Source organism: Haliotis rubra, unplaced genomic scaffold (assembly GCF_003918875.1).
Source record: "Haliotis rubra isolate DU_JTF1 unplaced genomic scaffold, ASM391887v1 Scf770, whole genome shotgun sequence".
NCBI classification, from domain to species: domain Eukaryota; kingdom Metazoa; phylum Mollusca; class Gastropoda; order Lepetellida; family Haliotidae; genus Haliotis; species Haliotis rubra.
In genome coordinates, this window is record NW_025767491.1 from 192,666 (window position 1) to 210,587 (window position 17,922).

Sequence of the window (17,922 nt, forward strand, 5' to 3'; positions counted from 1 at the left end):
TGAAAAAGGGAGGGAGTGAGTCAGTTTAGTTTAACGCCACATTTAGCAATATTCCAGCAATATCACGGCGGGGAAGACCAGAAATGGGTTTCACACATTATGCTCATGTGGGGAATGGAACCTGGGTCTTCAGTGTGACGAGTGAATGGTTTAACCACTAGGCTACCCAAACGCCCCTCCAATGAAAAAAGACTAATCACAACTTGATAAATCCTGAAATCAGGCCTGTTTTACATGAATGATTTTGCTAAATACTGCCATGTCCATCCTTGAGAGTACAACAGAAAAATGTAATATTTGAGATATGATTTATTTCATATAAACAATAACAGTCTTAAGAAGGAAGACAAAGTTTATAACCATTTTGACACATTGAGAATATGGTTAAAAGTTACGTACATAAGCACATGTAACAAGCAATAGCTCTAAAAGAACAGAAGAATAAAATAAAAGCAACCAAGGATGAGAAGAAGATTGAAATAAACATGACAAATGAGTTCTCTGCAAAACATAACCTAATATCATGACTGTTCTCTCATAACATATGTTATGCTTGGGATTATACTTTCTCAGTAAAGTACAGATTCTAGTACTTTTGGGGTTGGTGCCATTCGGGATTCGAACCCAAACAGTACTATAATCTGTACTTTACAAAGAAAGTGTAATCCCAAGCATAACATATGTTACATTTGACCACTTTCTAAAATAGCATTGTTTAATGACTGTGCTCTCATCTACAACTTATTAATTTAACAGTTATTCTTCAGTTAGGGTTCTTGTCAGAGTGAGTGAGTGAGGTTCAATGCTGATATAAACAGTATTCTAGTTACATCATTTGTTTTGCTTGTTAAATGCCAGACTCAGCAATATTCCAGCTAGACGGCTACGGTCTGTAAATAATCGAGTCTGGACCAGACAATCCAATGATTAACGTGAGCTTCAATCTACGTAACTGACATTCATTAATGATGTCAGCAAGCCTGACCACCCGAACTCCTTAGTCGCCTCTTTTGACAAGCATGGGTTCTAATTCTAAGCCAGATCTTCACAAGTCTCCAGTTATGTCAAGGTATGTCAGAGTTAGGTGGGAGGAAATCTCGTAGGGCTGAAGGTCTCGAATATTTACCACTTTGGTGAAAGCCACAGGAATGGTGCTGACTAACCTAGACACATAACTGGGGTTAACTGAGATTCGAACCCACCATCCTGGTGTGCCAAAGGGATGTAACTCTGTATGATTATTTACAGACCCTGCCATATAGCTGGAATATTGATGAGTGCAGCATAAAGTTAAACTCACTCACTCACTCTTGTGAAACCCAACATCTTGGCTATGGGGCTTACAAACCTGAAACCATGGAAAAATGGGACTGTGATAATGATTGTAGGTTTCTGGCAAGCCAAAGGAAAGCAACCTCTGTACATTGTACTTCGGTGTATGTGATGACTTCAGTCATCTGCCCCCTCATTATGCACAAGAGAATAACTCAACAATGGCAGAAGTTTTTGTCTGTTTAACAAACTTCCCTACCTGCTAGGCAGTAATGACAATATTCTTAGAACTAAATAAATGTCCAGTTTGGTGGAAAACAAATCAAGCTGCTTCATATTCTCAGATATGTGAAATGGTTGTCATACATTCTCTCCCGTATCAGATCTAGAAGATTTTCGAGAAACCCTAACACCAAACATTTCCAGCACTTTTCAAGTACTCACAAGTATGTGTGTCGCCCATTTAGAAGGAGCATCATTGTCAAATGGTGACATAAAGTGATATGCACTCTAAGTGTAGTGTGAATTGGCTCACAGCAATATTCAAGTAAACTCATGGTGAAGGAATCCAATTATGAGTTTTACACATCCTCCCCACGGGAGAATTAAACTTAGTCCACGGAGTGTTAAGCAAACACTTCAACAACTAGACTACCCTAAGACATGATATACCCCCCTCTCCTGTTTAAAAAAGATCTGCCTGTGTAAAAGTAATGCCTATGAAAATACTGCTTGATTCATAAATTATTTTGAATTTTCATATTTGATAATGTCGTTCCTGCTTCATCATGCATGCAAAGAACTTGTCCTTGTGCTCAACTACCGAATACATACACACAGAAAGGCAGCAAATTATATACCTTTACTTTGAGTACTATATAAACATGCAAGACCATCAAAATAACATATCTGTACATCATACTTCCAGACAATATCATCATCTCCTGTCAAATAAGGTTCATCTCATCACATGACCTGAATTTTTGTTCTTATTTTAAGATTTTAAGTTTATTTAAACTTTTTCAGGTCACAAAATCGAGATAAACATATTCTGCTATCAAATCTATCATGTATTTTCTACCTGATTTAGTCTGAATATTACAGAATAAATGAAGCAGACTGAAAATAGTTCCATTTATTCACATAAAATAACAAGTTTCCGTATCATTCAGATAAATATAGTATTTGGTCATTAAACACATATAAGGCATGAAAATCCATGTTCTAGATGTTTCGGTCCTACAAGGGACGTGCACCATATACACAGGACTGAAGCTCACAGAGAACATACTTTGGATTGGTATGACAGCATCATATTTACTCCGTAACAGTGTAAAAGCACCATTGAATATCTTCTTGAACAACTCCATAAAACATGCACAAATATTGTCATATTCAAATATAATATTTTTCATGTAACATCATCATATAATGTTCGCTATCGTGGCAACATACTCAAGTTTGATTTTCAGCACAAATATTCTGTAATAAACAGCCATAGTTTTTAGGTTGATATTATAAAAACGACATTATGATGATAATGACTCTAAAAATGAACATCATTGCAATGATAAATTCGGTAATAACTGTTAGATAAAACAGCTGAACTCATGTTTCAAAATATTAAATATATTTCAGCTTAAAAGCACTAGTGTATGGAAAAAACCCATGACAATACACAAATGTACACCAGTTAACATTCATGCATAAGAGAGTTGTCTCCCTTGAAGCAATTACCCCACAACAGCCATACATTGGAATGTGTTTAAATAACTGCAGCAGTGGAAGTCCCATTACACTTAACACACAGTAGTACCACATAGAAGCAAGGCAAGGGTCATCACACATGTACATGTTAGTATAGTATAAATGGTACAGTTTAAGTAAAATATTTAAGCATTATAACCACTTCCTCTCCACTATTGCATGTCCATTTCTGGTAGTCCGATGATTTTGAGGCCGAGATGAAAAATATTGCCGGCTCATACAACATGGTTAAAGGCATCGTTACACAGACAGTAACTATGGTAACATACAGTTTGCTACAGCCGTAACATTGGGTTTCAATTTGGAAGACTTGCGAAAATTGTATTGCCACTGTATCTCAATACATAAAATCCAATGTATTCTTGTTATTTAAAAGTTTAGTTTTACGCCGCTCTTAGTAATATTCCAGCAATATTACAGCGGGGAACACCAGAAAAGGGCTTCACACATTGTACCCATATGGGGAATTGAACCCAGGTCTTCGGTGTGACGAGCAAAAGCTTTAACCACTAGGCTACCCCTCTGCCCTTCTCGATATTTTACATATATTTATTGTTGAAGCTCTCAGATATCAACATCAATCATTCATTGCTACATTCCTGATCTAAATTCACAAATTCAAACATTGCTTGAGACAGGAGATATACTTGTGAAAGTTAAACACATTAGTGGACATTGCAAATAGAGAGGACGTACCAAGCCTGAAATGGACACTATCAGATGAGATAGGAATTTACATTAATCAATAGACAGTTGTCAGGAAATATATTATGATTATATTTTTTTCAAAATGTACAATTGTAAACCTTTACAAGTGAATCAGTAGCAAGACAAGTGCAGGTAGAAGAATATTTCTAAAGCAAGCTAGCTAACTCTCAAACAAGGTATTGGTAATAAATATCACATACATCAATTTTTAGGCTTGAACCTGAACTGTTTTTCACCAAAGAATGTTTATTGGCATGGACATCATACAGATGCACTAAGTAGTGGATATCATTGGTTTTCGGATGCTGAAGAAACACTCGTTGTTATCTTGCTATTGATATGAACAACTGTAAAACGTCTCCTATATAATATCTCAAACACAAATATTTTACAATGTCTGTGTGACACAACATCCCCCTTTATAGTGTGAGTAAACAATGCTGTTTGACGATGCTGTCTAAATGTGTGATGTCCGAACACCTATGATCTAATGATAATCTCAGGATTGCTTTGTCAATACACCTCAATTATGAGGTATTCCCTAATTATAGTGTGAGTAAACAATGCTGTCTGAAAATGTGTGACATCCGAACACCTATGATCTAATGATAATCTCAGGATTGCTTTGTCAATACACCTCAATTATGAGGTATTGCACACCCAATTATACAACATCACATTGAGTGAAGGTAAAACAAACAACTCTTCCGTTGCTGATGAAACGTCGGCTGAAGGCTTAGCTACTGAATCAAGGGACTTGGCATGAAACATTGCAACCTTAGTACCTATACTGTATTGCCATATTTTGTGTAGGGGTGGGCGATAATACTGGTTAACCAGTATATTGCAATTCAAACTGCCCAATACGATATATTGCGGTACTTTTCGTGAACCGGTTCACCCGATACGATTGGCAGTTTCCGTGACCATGATCGGTAATTTTCATGATGTAGTCAAAAATACTAATAACATGTATTTCATTTATATTATTATACATTAACAGTTTGGAGAATGTTTAGTGGTCATATAATTGCATTTGCATGACTTTTAAACCATATAAATAAATAAATTGTACTCATTGTATTGATAAAGAAACCAAAATGGCGGATGCCACTGCAGACGTTTTTTCTCCAGTTCAAAACTTTAGAGCGAAGTCTTCTATTTGGAAACATTTTCAATTGATCTCTTGTACAATCACATCTGAGTCCTGACAGTGGCCAGTGGCATCGTAAGGAAACAATAATTTCATCACCTTCAACCATCTGTTACACATTCACAATACATTGGAATACATATTGCAATACGCTGACACATGCCACAATATATATCGCAATATGAAAATTTTGGTAATACCCAACCCTAATTTTGTGTGGGCCAATCAACAACTTTGCCCTCAAAGAAAAATGTTGTTTTTTTTCTTTTTAAGGAAGGTCACAAATGTACATGACATGGGGATGATCATTGACAAATATGAGAGGGTCAATATTTTCTGTTTGTCAAAACCCTCATACCCCCACCCTCCCAGTCTCTTGCCACACATGACTGGTCCCGAAGCCAAATTCTATAATAGCTCACCATGGCTGTTGGTTCTGGAGAGCAATAACCAACATATTTTGTTGAGTTACTTGCTAAGAAAAATAATGACCGGTTCCTAAGCGTAGCCAAATTCTGTAATATCTGGTGTGCAATAACAAAAATAACTACTTACATTTCAACAAGCTAATGATATGTAAACAAGTTAGCATATTTTCTGGTACTCTAAGGAAACTGAATGCCATGGTCTGTAATACTGCTTAACAACAATTAAAGAAAACAAGTGTAGAATTCAAAGGACAGATTTGACAGTTCCCATGAAAGTTTCATCTACAGTCAAATGTGCTATCTATACTGGGCAAAAAAATAGTTTGAGGACCATCAACAGTTTGGGGGTCATTCTTATGACAGTCTACACAACAAATAATTGTACCATAAATATGCATTATCCCTAACTATTTTTGTTGAGTATACATGATTTAAGAACAGTGTTATGAGACGTGCACATATTAACTTATTCAAGCAGTGTCTCTACGACAGTGAGTGTTACAGGATAAGCACGGTTTCATAATAACAGAGAAACACATTAATTGCAAACTTTTTTTTTCAAATTCTCATGCCATCTAGGAAGTCGATTCTAAACAAGATATCTCGATGTTCTCAACACTATTCGTCGTAATATTATGATTATGCTATATTATCTTTCAACACTGTATCATCTTCCTTCAACATCTGTTATCTTTCTTCAATTTTCTTTTCCACACTGTCATCTTTCTTTAATAGTTTCTTCACATTGTCATTTTTCTTCAATACTTTTAGTCAAAGTGTCATCTTTCTATAATAGTCTTCATCACGTCACCTTTCTTCAGTAGTTTTAATCACACTGTAATCTTTCTTCAAAAGTATTAATCAGTGTGTCATCTTGCTTCAACTTTATCACAGTTTGTATCATATTAAGACTATACCACTGTGTCTATAATTTTACATCCGATGTCATTATCAGATGGAAATCAGGTGTCAGCTATTCTCAGATCTCTAATAGTTTCAATCTCTCCAGCACATTCACATCGATCACTGTAGTCCGTGTTCTCTCATCACACATCCTGTCAACGCTGTGAACATTGTAACTAAGGTGTAGCCTGGCTCAGCACTTTAGTGGAGCTTCAAGGGTGCCAAACCTGAGGTGCTCTGTCCCTCTGTAACCTTTCAAGGTCTCCACATATGGTGGAGCTCAGTGGGTGCAAAACCTGAGGTGCTCTGTCCCTCTGTAACCTTTCAAGGTCTCCACATATGGTGGATCTCCACAGGTGGCATAAGCGTGACATCCTCTGTCCCTTACAGGTGCTTGGCATCTCAATCTAGCTCCACATCATAGTCACACCTTAGTCCAGTGTCACACCATAGTCCAGCCTCACACCTTAGTCCAGCCTCACACCTCAGTGTAGCCTCACATGTTAGTGAAGCTCCACAGGGTGCAGAAGCGTGAGATGCTGTGTCCCCTTGAGTGGGACCTGGTGCTGGGTGTAATAATCAATCATTTCTGGGATCGTATCAAATAATGCACTGTTTTCCCCAAGAATAAACTGCCCGTTTGAACGCTTGGTAATCCTCAGGTGGATATTCATTAAACGGCTCCTGAAATGAATGCAATTCTAATGTTAAACAACAGATGAACATTCTAAACCAGCTTACATACAATACAAAACGTGGTCATGTATACACTACTTCCATTTGTCTTCTAATGAAATGCTTAAAATAAAGATACATGAGATAAATGGACTAAAATAGTCTACAGTTAGACCTGACCATTCTGTCATTTGTTTGTAATAGTGGTTACTATGGATAGAGTTCAAATTTACTATGTGAATACCCAAATATATACCCTACCCTACCTGGACAGTCATTTGTTTGTTATAGCGGTTACTATGGATAGAATTAAATTTACTATGTGAATACCCAAATATATACCCTACCCTACCTGGACAGTCATTTGTTTGTTATAGCGGTTACTATGGATAGAATTAAATTTACTATGTGAATACCCAAATATATACCCTACCCTACCTGGACAGTCATTTGTTTGTTATAGTGCGGTTACTATGGATAGAATTAAATTTACTATGCGACTACCCAAATATATATCCTACCCAACCTGGGCAGCCATTAAACGTCTGAAGAGTTGAATCGAAAATGTCAGAGAGGGGGCCCTGGCAAAACTATCTGCCAAATTTACTATGTCGAATACCCAAACATATATCATACCCAACCTGGGCAGCCATTAAACATCTGAAGAGTTGGGTCGAAAATGTGAGAGAGGGAGCCATGGCAAAACTACCTGTTCTCTGTAGTCAAATGAAGTTAGGCTTCTTAGAAAATTGTATTCCAGGGTTTTACCGGACGCAAGATTCCTGCGTATTGGACGCAGAAATTTGGTGAAGTACCCCCAAACTAAAATCCTGGGCGTCCTTGTGGACTCAATATAATTTTTTTCTGGGAAAGAACTTTCTGAGTTTGTAATGATATCCCATATTAAAATATAAACATTCTATTTACAATCATTATTCTAATGACATTTGAAAGTAACACATATCTTAACATAATCATTATAAAATGGGAAGCATTCATTATCATTTATTTAATGCAAATTGATGGACCCCCAATTTTGGAAATGGACTCCCCAGGACTCCCCAGTTTCAAGAGCTATGTAAAACCCTGGTATTAAATCAATGGTGTTTCTGTACTGCCCTTGTGACAGTACAATGTGTGTTACGTACTTGATGGAGAGAGAGTACTGGCCCCTCTCGGACTCGGACTCTCGCACCAGGTAGCTCCCCTCCTTGCAGACACGCAACGTGTTCTCAGCATCAGCTCGGGAAATACGACCTTGGTACCAGCTGACAACAGACAGAGGTCATACTAAAACTCACTAATAACAAATGGTCAGCATCTACTTCCTTTGGAGATCCTTTTATAATATACTGAGCATGTAACTGTCAATAGAAAAAGGCTGCTTTCGCATGATCAAAATAAACTAATCTAATAGGATCCTGCTATAATTTATATTTGGTCTCCTACCACACATGCACAACTCAGTAACACAAGGATATGAGGGAGCTGGTCTTGATGCCATTTAAACGGGACATCAGTTACATCATCGCATGTTAGGTTCTGGATGCTGGATGAAAAACACCAATAGCATAAGTTTGGAGTGAGTGAGAGTGAGTGAGTGAGTGAGTGAGTGAGGGAGTGAGTGAGTGAGTGAGTGAGTGAGTGAGTGAGTGAGTGAGTGAGTGAGTGAGTGAGTGAGTGAGTGAGTGAGTGAGTGAGTGAGTGAGTGAGAGTATGGTTTTACAGCTGGATGAAAAACACCAATAGCATACGTTTGGAGTGAGTGAGAGTGAGTGAGTGAGTGGGTGGGTGGGTGGGTGGGTGGGTGAGTGAGTGAGTGGGTGGGTGGGTGGGTGAGTGAGTGAGTGAGTGAGTGAGTGAGTGAGTGAGTGAGTGAGTGAGAGTGAGTGAGTGAGTATGGTTTTACGCCGCTTTTAGCAATATTCCAGCAATATCACGGCGGGGGACATTGCTTCACACATTGCACCCATGTGGGGAACGAACCCGGGTCTTCAGCATGTCGAGCGGACGCTTGAACCATTAAGCTACACCACCGCCCCCATGAGTTTGGAGCTAACAGGCGAAAACTGATGCCAAGGGTAAAGTTGAGGTTTGAACTCTGCAGCAGTGAATCAAATTCTGCATCAAGTATCTGGGGTCTAGGTTAATGCTTGGTCTCTGAATATATATAATTTTGACTGACACAAATAAACCCATTTAAATTGAAAAGGAGCCCCAGGGAGACCAGAACCTGTGAAAACTAGACTTGCTTAATTTAGGGCTTTAGCATTGCAGGGAGGGCAAGAGTGTAGGGAAACTACCGGCTCGGGTGACACTACTACACAGAGGCGTACATCAGACTGTGTTACCCTCGATAGAAGCATACAACTTATATTACCCAACACCAAATAATAACACAAATATTAAAAAAATATTTGAGATTCCCAGCATTAAAACAATATGCCCTGCAAATGGACTTGAATGACAATGATATCTATGCATCCTTTTTGCCTTTCGCATGTTTACTGTGAAGCGTGACTGTCATCTTACCTCTGCTTTTGTAAGGGAATGATGGGGTTGATTCTCTCCCCTATGGTGCAGGCTGTGGCTGGGATGGTGATACGGGGCACCTGCTTGTAGGTTGGGGAGCCAGAGTTAGGAGACTGGGGGGAGCTGGGAGCCAGGTCTCGGTCTTGCTGGGAATCTGAAACAATACACTTCAGTCATTGTACAACAGGTTTCAACAGGGACATGACATCTCTGAACAATGCCTGTTACACATGAGCAACCTAACCATAAGCCTATCGGTCCTTTTGTTAACACTTTGACAACCAAACTGTTTTCGGATTAAAAAAATAATTAAATTCTGTTCAATAGAGAAAAGGCTTTGTTTTGTTTTTAAAAGAAAAGGCAAATCAACAAAGAAGATTTGCATTGTTGATTTAGCGAGTTAGTTTAGTTTTAGGCCACTTTTAGAAATATTCCAGCAATATCATGGCGGGGGACACCAGAAATGGGCTTCACACATTTTATCCTTACAGGGAATCAAACCCTTAGAGTCAACTAACGGGATCGGGTGGTCATGCTCGCTGACTTGGTGAGACATTTCATCATATCCCAACTGCGTAGATCGATGCTCATGCAGTTGATCACTAGATTGTCTGGTCCAGACTCAATTATTTACAGACTGCCGCTATATAGCTGGAATATTGCGGAGTGTGGCGTTAAACAACAAACAAACAATCCTAACATATGATCATAACAACACGTAATTGTGCAATATTATGGTCAATAATCTCTATGACTCACTGCTTCTGAGAAAGCTGACTGCCTTGGCCCCTGTCTTGAGGTCCCAGGCCTCTTCGTAAGTATCCAGTCCGGGACGGGGCTGTGGACTACGGGGCTGTGGACTGCGGGGCTGGGGACTACGGCGCGAGGGACTAATGGGGGTTCCAATGGGGGATTTGTGGATGTGAGTTGCTTCTAACCTCCCCTCCAGTTCCATCTGTCTCTTCTTGATATCCCATGGTTCCTCGTAGGTGGAGGGCAGGGAAGAGGGGAGGGGGGAAGTAGGGGACCTTGAAGCAGCCCCGCCACCTCTCTTAGCAGCATTCAACTTCTCCTCTAAAAGTTTTTGCTTAAACGGAGAGTCCCATGCATCTTCGTACATGTCCGATGGTTGTGGTTTACGTCGCATGGCTGGTGGATCTTGAGACATTCGTCTCGAGTCAGGATATGGAAGCTGTTTTGGAATTTCTTCACTTTGAGCTCTATTCAGCTTACTTTGTAAATCTCTCTGTCTTGTGCGTGAATCCCACGGTTCTTCATATGTATCATGGCTCGAATCGGAACTCTTTGCAATACTTGTCCAGCTAGTGGCATGGTCATAACCATCGCCGCCAACAGCAGACGATGAGTTGGGGTTGGTCTGACCACTTTCTCTGGGTGTTTTTACAGCCATCTTTCTGTTGATTCGATTATAATCTGTACTTTCTGAATTGACGTCCATGTTGTCTGACACTTTGTTGTCTGACTGTCTCTTTTTAGCTGCCTCTGAAGATGTACAAAGAATATCATTTAATGCATTAAAATAATGGTCACAGTGGTCCCCATTTGAGATGACCACTGGTTAGGTCTATGAAACATTTAATAAGACTTCTAATTGTATCCATCTTTCTGAAGCAAACATGTCAACTAGCCTTTATCAAGGGGTAATTTGTACCCTATAAGGATACATTTCTGTGTTAAAATATGAGAGGACTACTGCACATTTTCATATCCATATTACTAAAACGTAATCACTGCTACAGCCATTGATGACAGGATCTTTCAATCATAATTGTCTCAAACCTTTGATAAGCTGATCTGCAACGTAGGGTTCGCAATATTCGTCGTTCCGACCCCACGTAAAGTTGGTAGCATCCACGGGCTGAGTGTAGTCACCAAGACGCACCTGGAACATACATCAGTAAGTAACAACAGGTTTGACACGACACAGAATATACATGATGTACAGAATGGAAGAAGAAGAACAGTCACTGTACCAAGCTTTCTACAAAAAACATAAAGATCCTCTCATTGAAGCAATCATCAAATCTTACATTACTGTACCAGGGCTCCAGATAAGGGCCGTATCGGCGTATGTACGGCTAAAAAATATGCATGATACGGTAGGAAATAATTTAGAAAACGTAGCAGATACGCATCACAGCAATGGTGTACGGTCTTAGAATCATTTACAGACGTATTTATCTGAAAAAGTATTATTTTATTGTTTATTGCCCCATTTATACAAGAGTAGCAATGTTGTGGTGCATATATGAAACGAAATACAAGATTACTGATACTGCATTAAATTTCATTCAGTACTCGAAATGTACTCTTAAGGTTTTCCAGTACTCCTATATTGCAAAAATAAGGAGTACGTACTCCTGATGTTGAAAAATTATCTGGATCCCTGTGTACACCATTACATTTGTTTACACGACCCTCATAAATATATACATATTTAAGACCCTATAATTTATAAATTAATCATTGGGGTAGCTGGACACCACGTTTTGAAAATTAAGGTGAAACCATCTGTCACTAGCTGGTCATAATAACCTCTTGGGGTTATATAATTCATGTGCATGTCTAGGTAAGCCGATCTGCCAACGACATTTAACCTGGTTCTCTTTGTATGGAAACAGTTTGGTTAAACAAACAGATTTGTATTCAGTGTTGAAAAAGCAACACAGTCCTCCGTCCTATCATCAGTGATTTGTCTATTCTACTTCTAGTATGGGTGGAAGTGCGTATTATTATTGCTCTTTCCACTGAAGACCCGGGTTCAATTTCCAACACAGGTACAATCTGTGGTGGAATATTGCTTAAAGTGGCATAAAACCATTAAACCATATTCAGACACTGAAGTGTGGGGTGGTTGGCACAGTGGGGTAGTCAAGTGTTAGCACTCTTCTGTGAGCCAGGGTTCAAGTCCTCACAGGGGTATGAGGCCCATTTCTGGGTTCCCTTACTGTGATATTGGTGAACTACCGCTAAAAGCGATGTTAAACCCAACTAACTCGCTCATACTATTCAGTGCTAATCACAGAATTCAGGGGTGGAAATAACCCATTGCCCGACGCCCGAGTCCAGTGGTTTTTTCTGTCGGGTAAGCAAATTTGTATATCACACTGTACCGGTGTCCAGTTGACTTTCCAATATTAATTATGTTGTTTATTTCAAAAATCAAGAAGAAAACGGACGGTATAGTTGAAAAATTATCAGGGCAAGTAATTTTACATGTGCCACTGTAACGGAGTATACTAGCAATTTTAAAGTTATTTCCACCCCTGAGAATGCTAATGGCGTAGCCATGCTATGCTATGCTATGCCATGCTACGCAATTTACTGAGCATCTGATCACCATGTGAAACCCTGACAGCAATGATTCAATGATCTAAGAGAGTTGACAGACATAAAATCAGTTATCATGTTCATAATCATCTTTCTGAAAAATTAAAAGTTTAACAATGATTCAGCAAAATAAACAGAGGTTTACCTATGTTATTCATGGTTATTCATTTGGGGTGTGAAGGAGACTGAAAGCATACATCTATTTGTGGTCCAGTTTAACAAAACGGGGTCACAACTTGCAAAATAAGGTTCTAAGAAATATGTGAAAACAATGAATACAGCAGTCTACCACAAATGATGTCAACTTGCCCATGCTCAGAGTCCATTAGTTAAAAATAGATTTGAAACAGCGTTAGCACAAGCATATAACTATGCATGGTATTTTATAATTGATCAATTTAACCAAATCATGAAATAGCAGCATTACTGCATACATATGGACACACTGTGATTTTGTCCTGTCTATTTTCATATTTGGTATGTACAGGATGCTAGATTCCTGTATAACAACTGACCCACTGAAGAGCTGCAGATATTCCTTGAAAATACAAAAACAGTACAAACACATCCTCCTGCAGCTCAGCAGTCTTCCTGTTTACATTGTCTGTTAACATGTTATACATAATTCAACAATAATTATTTTTGAGCACACATCAGTTTTAGGTGTTTAATTCCACTTACCACACGACACATTGAACACATGGTAATAAACCTAACAAGACACTTATTGCATCAACTTCACCATATTATGACCACAAACTAATTGTTAAGAAAGACAGATTACAAACGTAATGATAAATCATTCAGTATGGTTTCAGAGGCAGACCCAAGTTTATCCAGGATGTTGCCGTAACACTGCCCCATTACCCATTCTCTCTCTTGAAATCAATTAATCATGTTTCTTGTATGACGTAATCTAACCAAGCCTGTAAAAGGATAGGCCTTTGGAACAGGACACTGCACTGAACAGTTTGAATTAATAATAAACTTCAGAATTTTCTCTTTGTTTTTGTCTCTCTCATGCATTTTCATGCTGTAGGAAGCTGATACCACACACAAGTACGGAAATGAAAGTATTTCAGAAACATATCCCATTATGGACATCAAAGGCTTTTTCATGTTTTTTTTACCAACCTCAAAAAGGTTTAATGGTTATACTGAGCCAAGACAAAACAGCCACCTGTACACCAAGTACACTGTACATACTACGCACAAAACTACGTGACAAATAGACACGATAACACAAAGGAGACCAGCTGAATGAACATGGTAATCAACACCGAAATTATCACCTCAATACTGCCTCATTATTTACCACTAAAGATTGGTTGGTTTGTTGTTTAACGCTGCACTCAGCAATATTCCAGCTATATGACAGTGGCCTGAAAGTATTCGAGCCTGGACCAGACAATCCAGTGATCATCAGCATGAGCATCGATCTACGCAATTGGGATATGATCATGATGATGACCTGTACCAACCAAGTCAGCGAGCCTGACCACCCGATCCCGTTAGTCGCCTCTTACAACAAGTATGGGTTACTGAAGACCAATTCTAACCTGGATCTTCACAGGTCACCACCAAACGAGAGCTTAAGTTCAATTTTAACGTTGCATCAGCATAATTTCAGCCATATAAGGACGATCCAGAAACTGACCGGGCCTAATTGACACACGATGTGTTGAGTCCTGCCCTACATATACCACTTGTTTCGCAGCAGTGGAAGACTTAAAAATAACAATGTTCAAAGTTCATTATAGTTTTACTTACAGAAACATGAACTAACGACATATTTTGCCGGCATTATATACAGCAATATGTCCTAATTTGACATAACACGACACGGTCCTTATGTGACCACCGAAACCATCACATGGTCCAATTGAAGTCCTTATTTGACTTCTTACAATTATGCCCTGATTTGGCACTATAAGAGACAGTCGCTGACAGCATGGCTGCTCTATCAAAAAACAAACAAACAAATTCCTGCCTTGTTCAGTGACAATGTACACTGTCGCAAGATTTGTGCATTCTGCACGTGGTTCACACACGGCTATCCATCGTTTTTCAAGTGGTGCATTCATGTGAATGTTTGGGTTTGTTCGGACCTTCTGTCCACCACATTAGTCTAATGCTGAGTCTCTGAATATATGTAACTTTGATCGTAACAAATAAACCCATTTAAATTGAAAACGAGCCCCAGTGAGTTTGGAGATCTTGAACCTCTGTATATCTAGACTTGCTCCATTTAGCAGTGCAGGGCCTTAGCAGTGCAGGGAGGGCTTGGCAGTAGGGAAAATAATGTGGTTCAGGGACTTTGTGGCAGACTAGAGAAGTCTAGACTTGCTCCTTTTAGGGCTTTAGCATTTCAGAGAGGGCTAGGCAGTAGGGAAAATAATGTGGTTCAGGGACTGTGTGACAGACTAGAGATGTCTAGACTTGCTCTATTTAGGGCTTTAGCATTTCAGAGAGGGCTAGGCAGTAGGCAAAATATTGTGGTTCAGGGACTGTGACAGACTAGAGAAGTCTAGACTTGCTCCTTTTAGGGCTTTAGCATTTCAGAGAGGGCTAGGCAGTAGGCAAAATAATGTGGTTCAGGGACTGTGTGACAGACTAGAGAAGTCTAGACTTGCTCCATTTAGGGCTTTAGCATTTCAGAGAGGGCTAGGCAGTAGGGAAAATAATGTGGTTCAGGGACTGTGTGACAGACTAGAGAAGTCTAGACTTGCTCCTTTTAGGGCTTTAGCATTTCAGAGAGGGCTAGGCAGTAGGGAAAATAATGTGGTTCAGGGACTGTGTGACAGACTAGAGAAGTCTAGACTTGCTCCATTTAGGGCTTTAGCATTTCAGAGAGGGCTAGGCAGTAGGGAAAATAATGTGGTTCAGGGACTGAGACAGACAAATACCACATGGACAGGAATACGACCTCTGTTGGGGCAAACAGGATCCCGCTCAGTGAGTAATGTATACATCAGTATCAACATTACTACAATGAATAATACTTCCTTTCTTCAGTGATGCCCGCTGTTGGTAGATACAAAACACTGACACAGAACACTGTGCCTGCTCTTGAACACGGGAAGCTGGACAGAGTGAAACCTAACCATACTATCAACATGATCAAGGTTGAAATCAAATACAGTTGTTACGTAATCTGATACTGTGTATCATCCAACACAGGCATGCGACCTGGCAGTTACATTTCTACTTCTGCATGTTATGGAAACACTTGCTGCGTGTTTATGCTACACACCACCTCTACTTAGTAACCTGTGAAGGTCCGGGGTAGAATGTGTCTTCAGTAACCCATGCTTGTCGTAAGAGGCGACTAATGGGATCGGATGGTCAGACTCGCTGACTTGGTTGACACATGTCATCGGTTCCCAATTGTGCAGATCGATGCTCATGCTGTTGATCACTGGATTGTCTGGTCCAGACTCGATTATTTACAGACCGCTGCCATATAGCTGGAATACTGCTGAGTGCGGAGTAAAACTAAACTCACTCACTCTACTTAGTACCGTGTTCTGGTAAAGGCTGAATATGTTCTACAGTTCCACAAGAGAAGAGGGAGGGACAATGGGAAAAGACTCATTACATGGTCAAATCAAAAGAACACTTGACATGTACTATTACTGGTTTTGCCAAAGATGGTCAAACCAAAGAACACTTGACACATACTGCTATGTGGCTTCTCCATGTCCGTACCGTCATTTCTATCTAGTCATAAAATGACAGCTTTTTTCATTCATAATAACAAAGATTACGGTTATTTTTTTCCAGGTTATTAAACAATGTAAGGTTTGGCTCCTGTTTTCAATTGTGCCTTTGATCATTATCTCATAGTCATATACCGAACCGAAGGCTTTGTACTGCAATATGTACTGTACTGTGGTAAGAGCCTACCATTTCACCCCTATATATGTACATATACATGTTAATAACTACAAGGAAGTTAACACCACATGACGATATCAAACATGATGCTTGTCAGAGCTCCAGATAAGATTTAGCTCACGTGGGTACTGTAACCACTGTATTTTTTTTGGAGTGGGTATAATGAATGTTGAATGGGTATTACATTTTCCGTTACCCACTGCTTTCAAATAAGTGTGTATTTCAGTCATTTTACTCACCTAAGTATTATGTCATTGAGTAAGTTTACTAAGCAGGTATGTTCTGCCTCATGTCATACCTAATCAAAACCAACTTAAATATAATGGAAATGATTTCATAAAAAATCACTCATCCTATACTGACAGTACAACACTTGTCCTATATTAACAGTACAACTTGATAGCAATCGATGTCTTTTTCATTACGCAAGTGATTTTTATAAACATATTCCGTACGCATTTGTGTTAAACTTTTTGCATATCTAACATTTTAAATGAGTAATTGGTACGCAACAATTATTTTTCAATGCGTAATTGGAAATTTTCTATGCATATTTTACCCGGATACGCAGCTTATCTGGGCCTCTGATGCTTGTTACACAGATGGTTGAATGATCACACCAGAATGAAACATGGAATGTGAGAGACTGTCCTTGTTTTATATGGCAAATTATGTGAAGATCCGGGTAAGAATTGATCTTCAGTAACCCATGCTTGTCATAAGAGGCGACTAACGGGATCGGGTGGTCAGGCTACCTGACTTGGTTGACACATGTAATCGTACCCCAATAGCATAGATCGATGCTCGTGATGTTGATCACTGGATTGACTGGTCAGGACTCAATTATTTACAGAACATCGCCATATAGCTGGAATATTGCTGAGTGCAGTGTTAAACTACAAACAAACACATTGGGCACAAGAAACAAAATCTCCCAAAATTATATTAATGGATTCCTAAAAACCATTGATGACACAAGCGGGACGTAACCTCCCCAAAGACCCCAGGATTCCCAACAATCCAGGAAATGTATGAAAGGAAGTATCTAACCTCAGCCCCCAAAAATGTGAGGAGTGCCGCGTAAGCCCCTCCTCCACCCACAGCCTTGACAGAGAGGTGCTACCATCAGTACATGACAGAATCACAGACAATGCTTTCCTGATAGGGTGATTCAGTCAAGACACTTCCTAAACAGTGACACTAGCCTTTGACCCACACAGTACACACACAACACAA

The 17,922-nt window shown here is 39.4% G+C and overlaps 1 protein-coding gene across 8 annotated transcripts in view; it reads right to left on the reverse strand.

Moving 5' to 3' along the window:
* Positions 1-294: 294 nt before the first annotated feature.
* LOC124260639 (SH2 domain-containing adapter protein D-like) overlaps positions 295-17,922 on the reverse strand; it is a 72,802-nt gene continuing 55,174 nt past the window's right edge. For 7 of the 8 annotated variants that reach the window (XM_046694965.1, XM_046694968.1, XM_046694969.1 and 4 more), the window contains 5 exons: positions 11,239-11,341; positions 10,198-10,941; positions 9,439-9,592; positions 8,055-8,174; positions 295-6,915 (listed from right to left, as the gene is read on the reverse strand). In XM_046694965.1, the coding sequence (XP_046550921.1) occupies positions 6,735-6,915; positions 8,055-8,174; positions 9,439-9,592; positions 10,198-10,941; positions 11,239-11,341 (1,302 nt within the window). In that variant the 3' untranslated portion in view covers positions 295-6,734. The remainder of the gene's footprint in view (positions 6,916-8,054; positions 8,175-9,438; positions 9,593-10,197; positions 10,942-11,238; positions 11,342-17,922) is intronic. The other variant, XR_006894140.1, reaches the window with a different exon arrangement.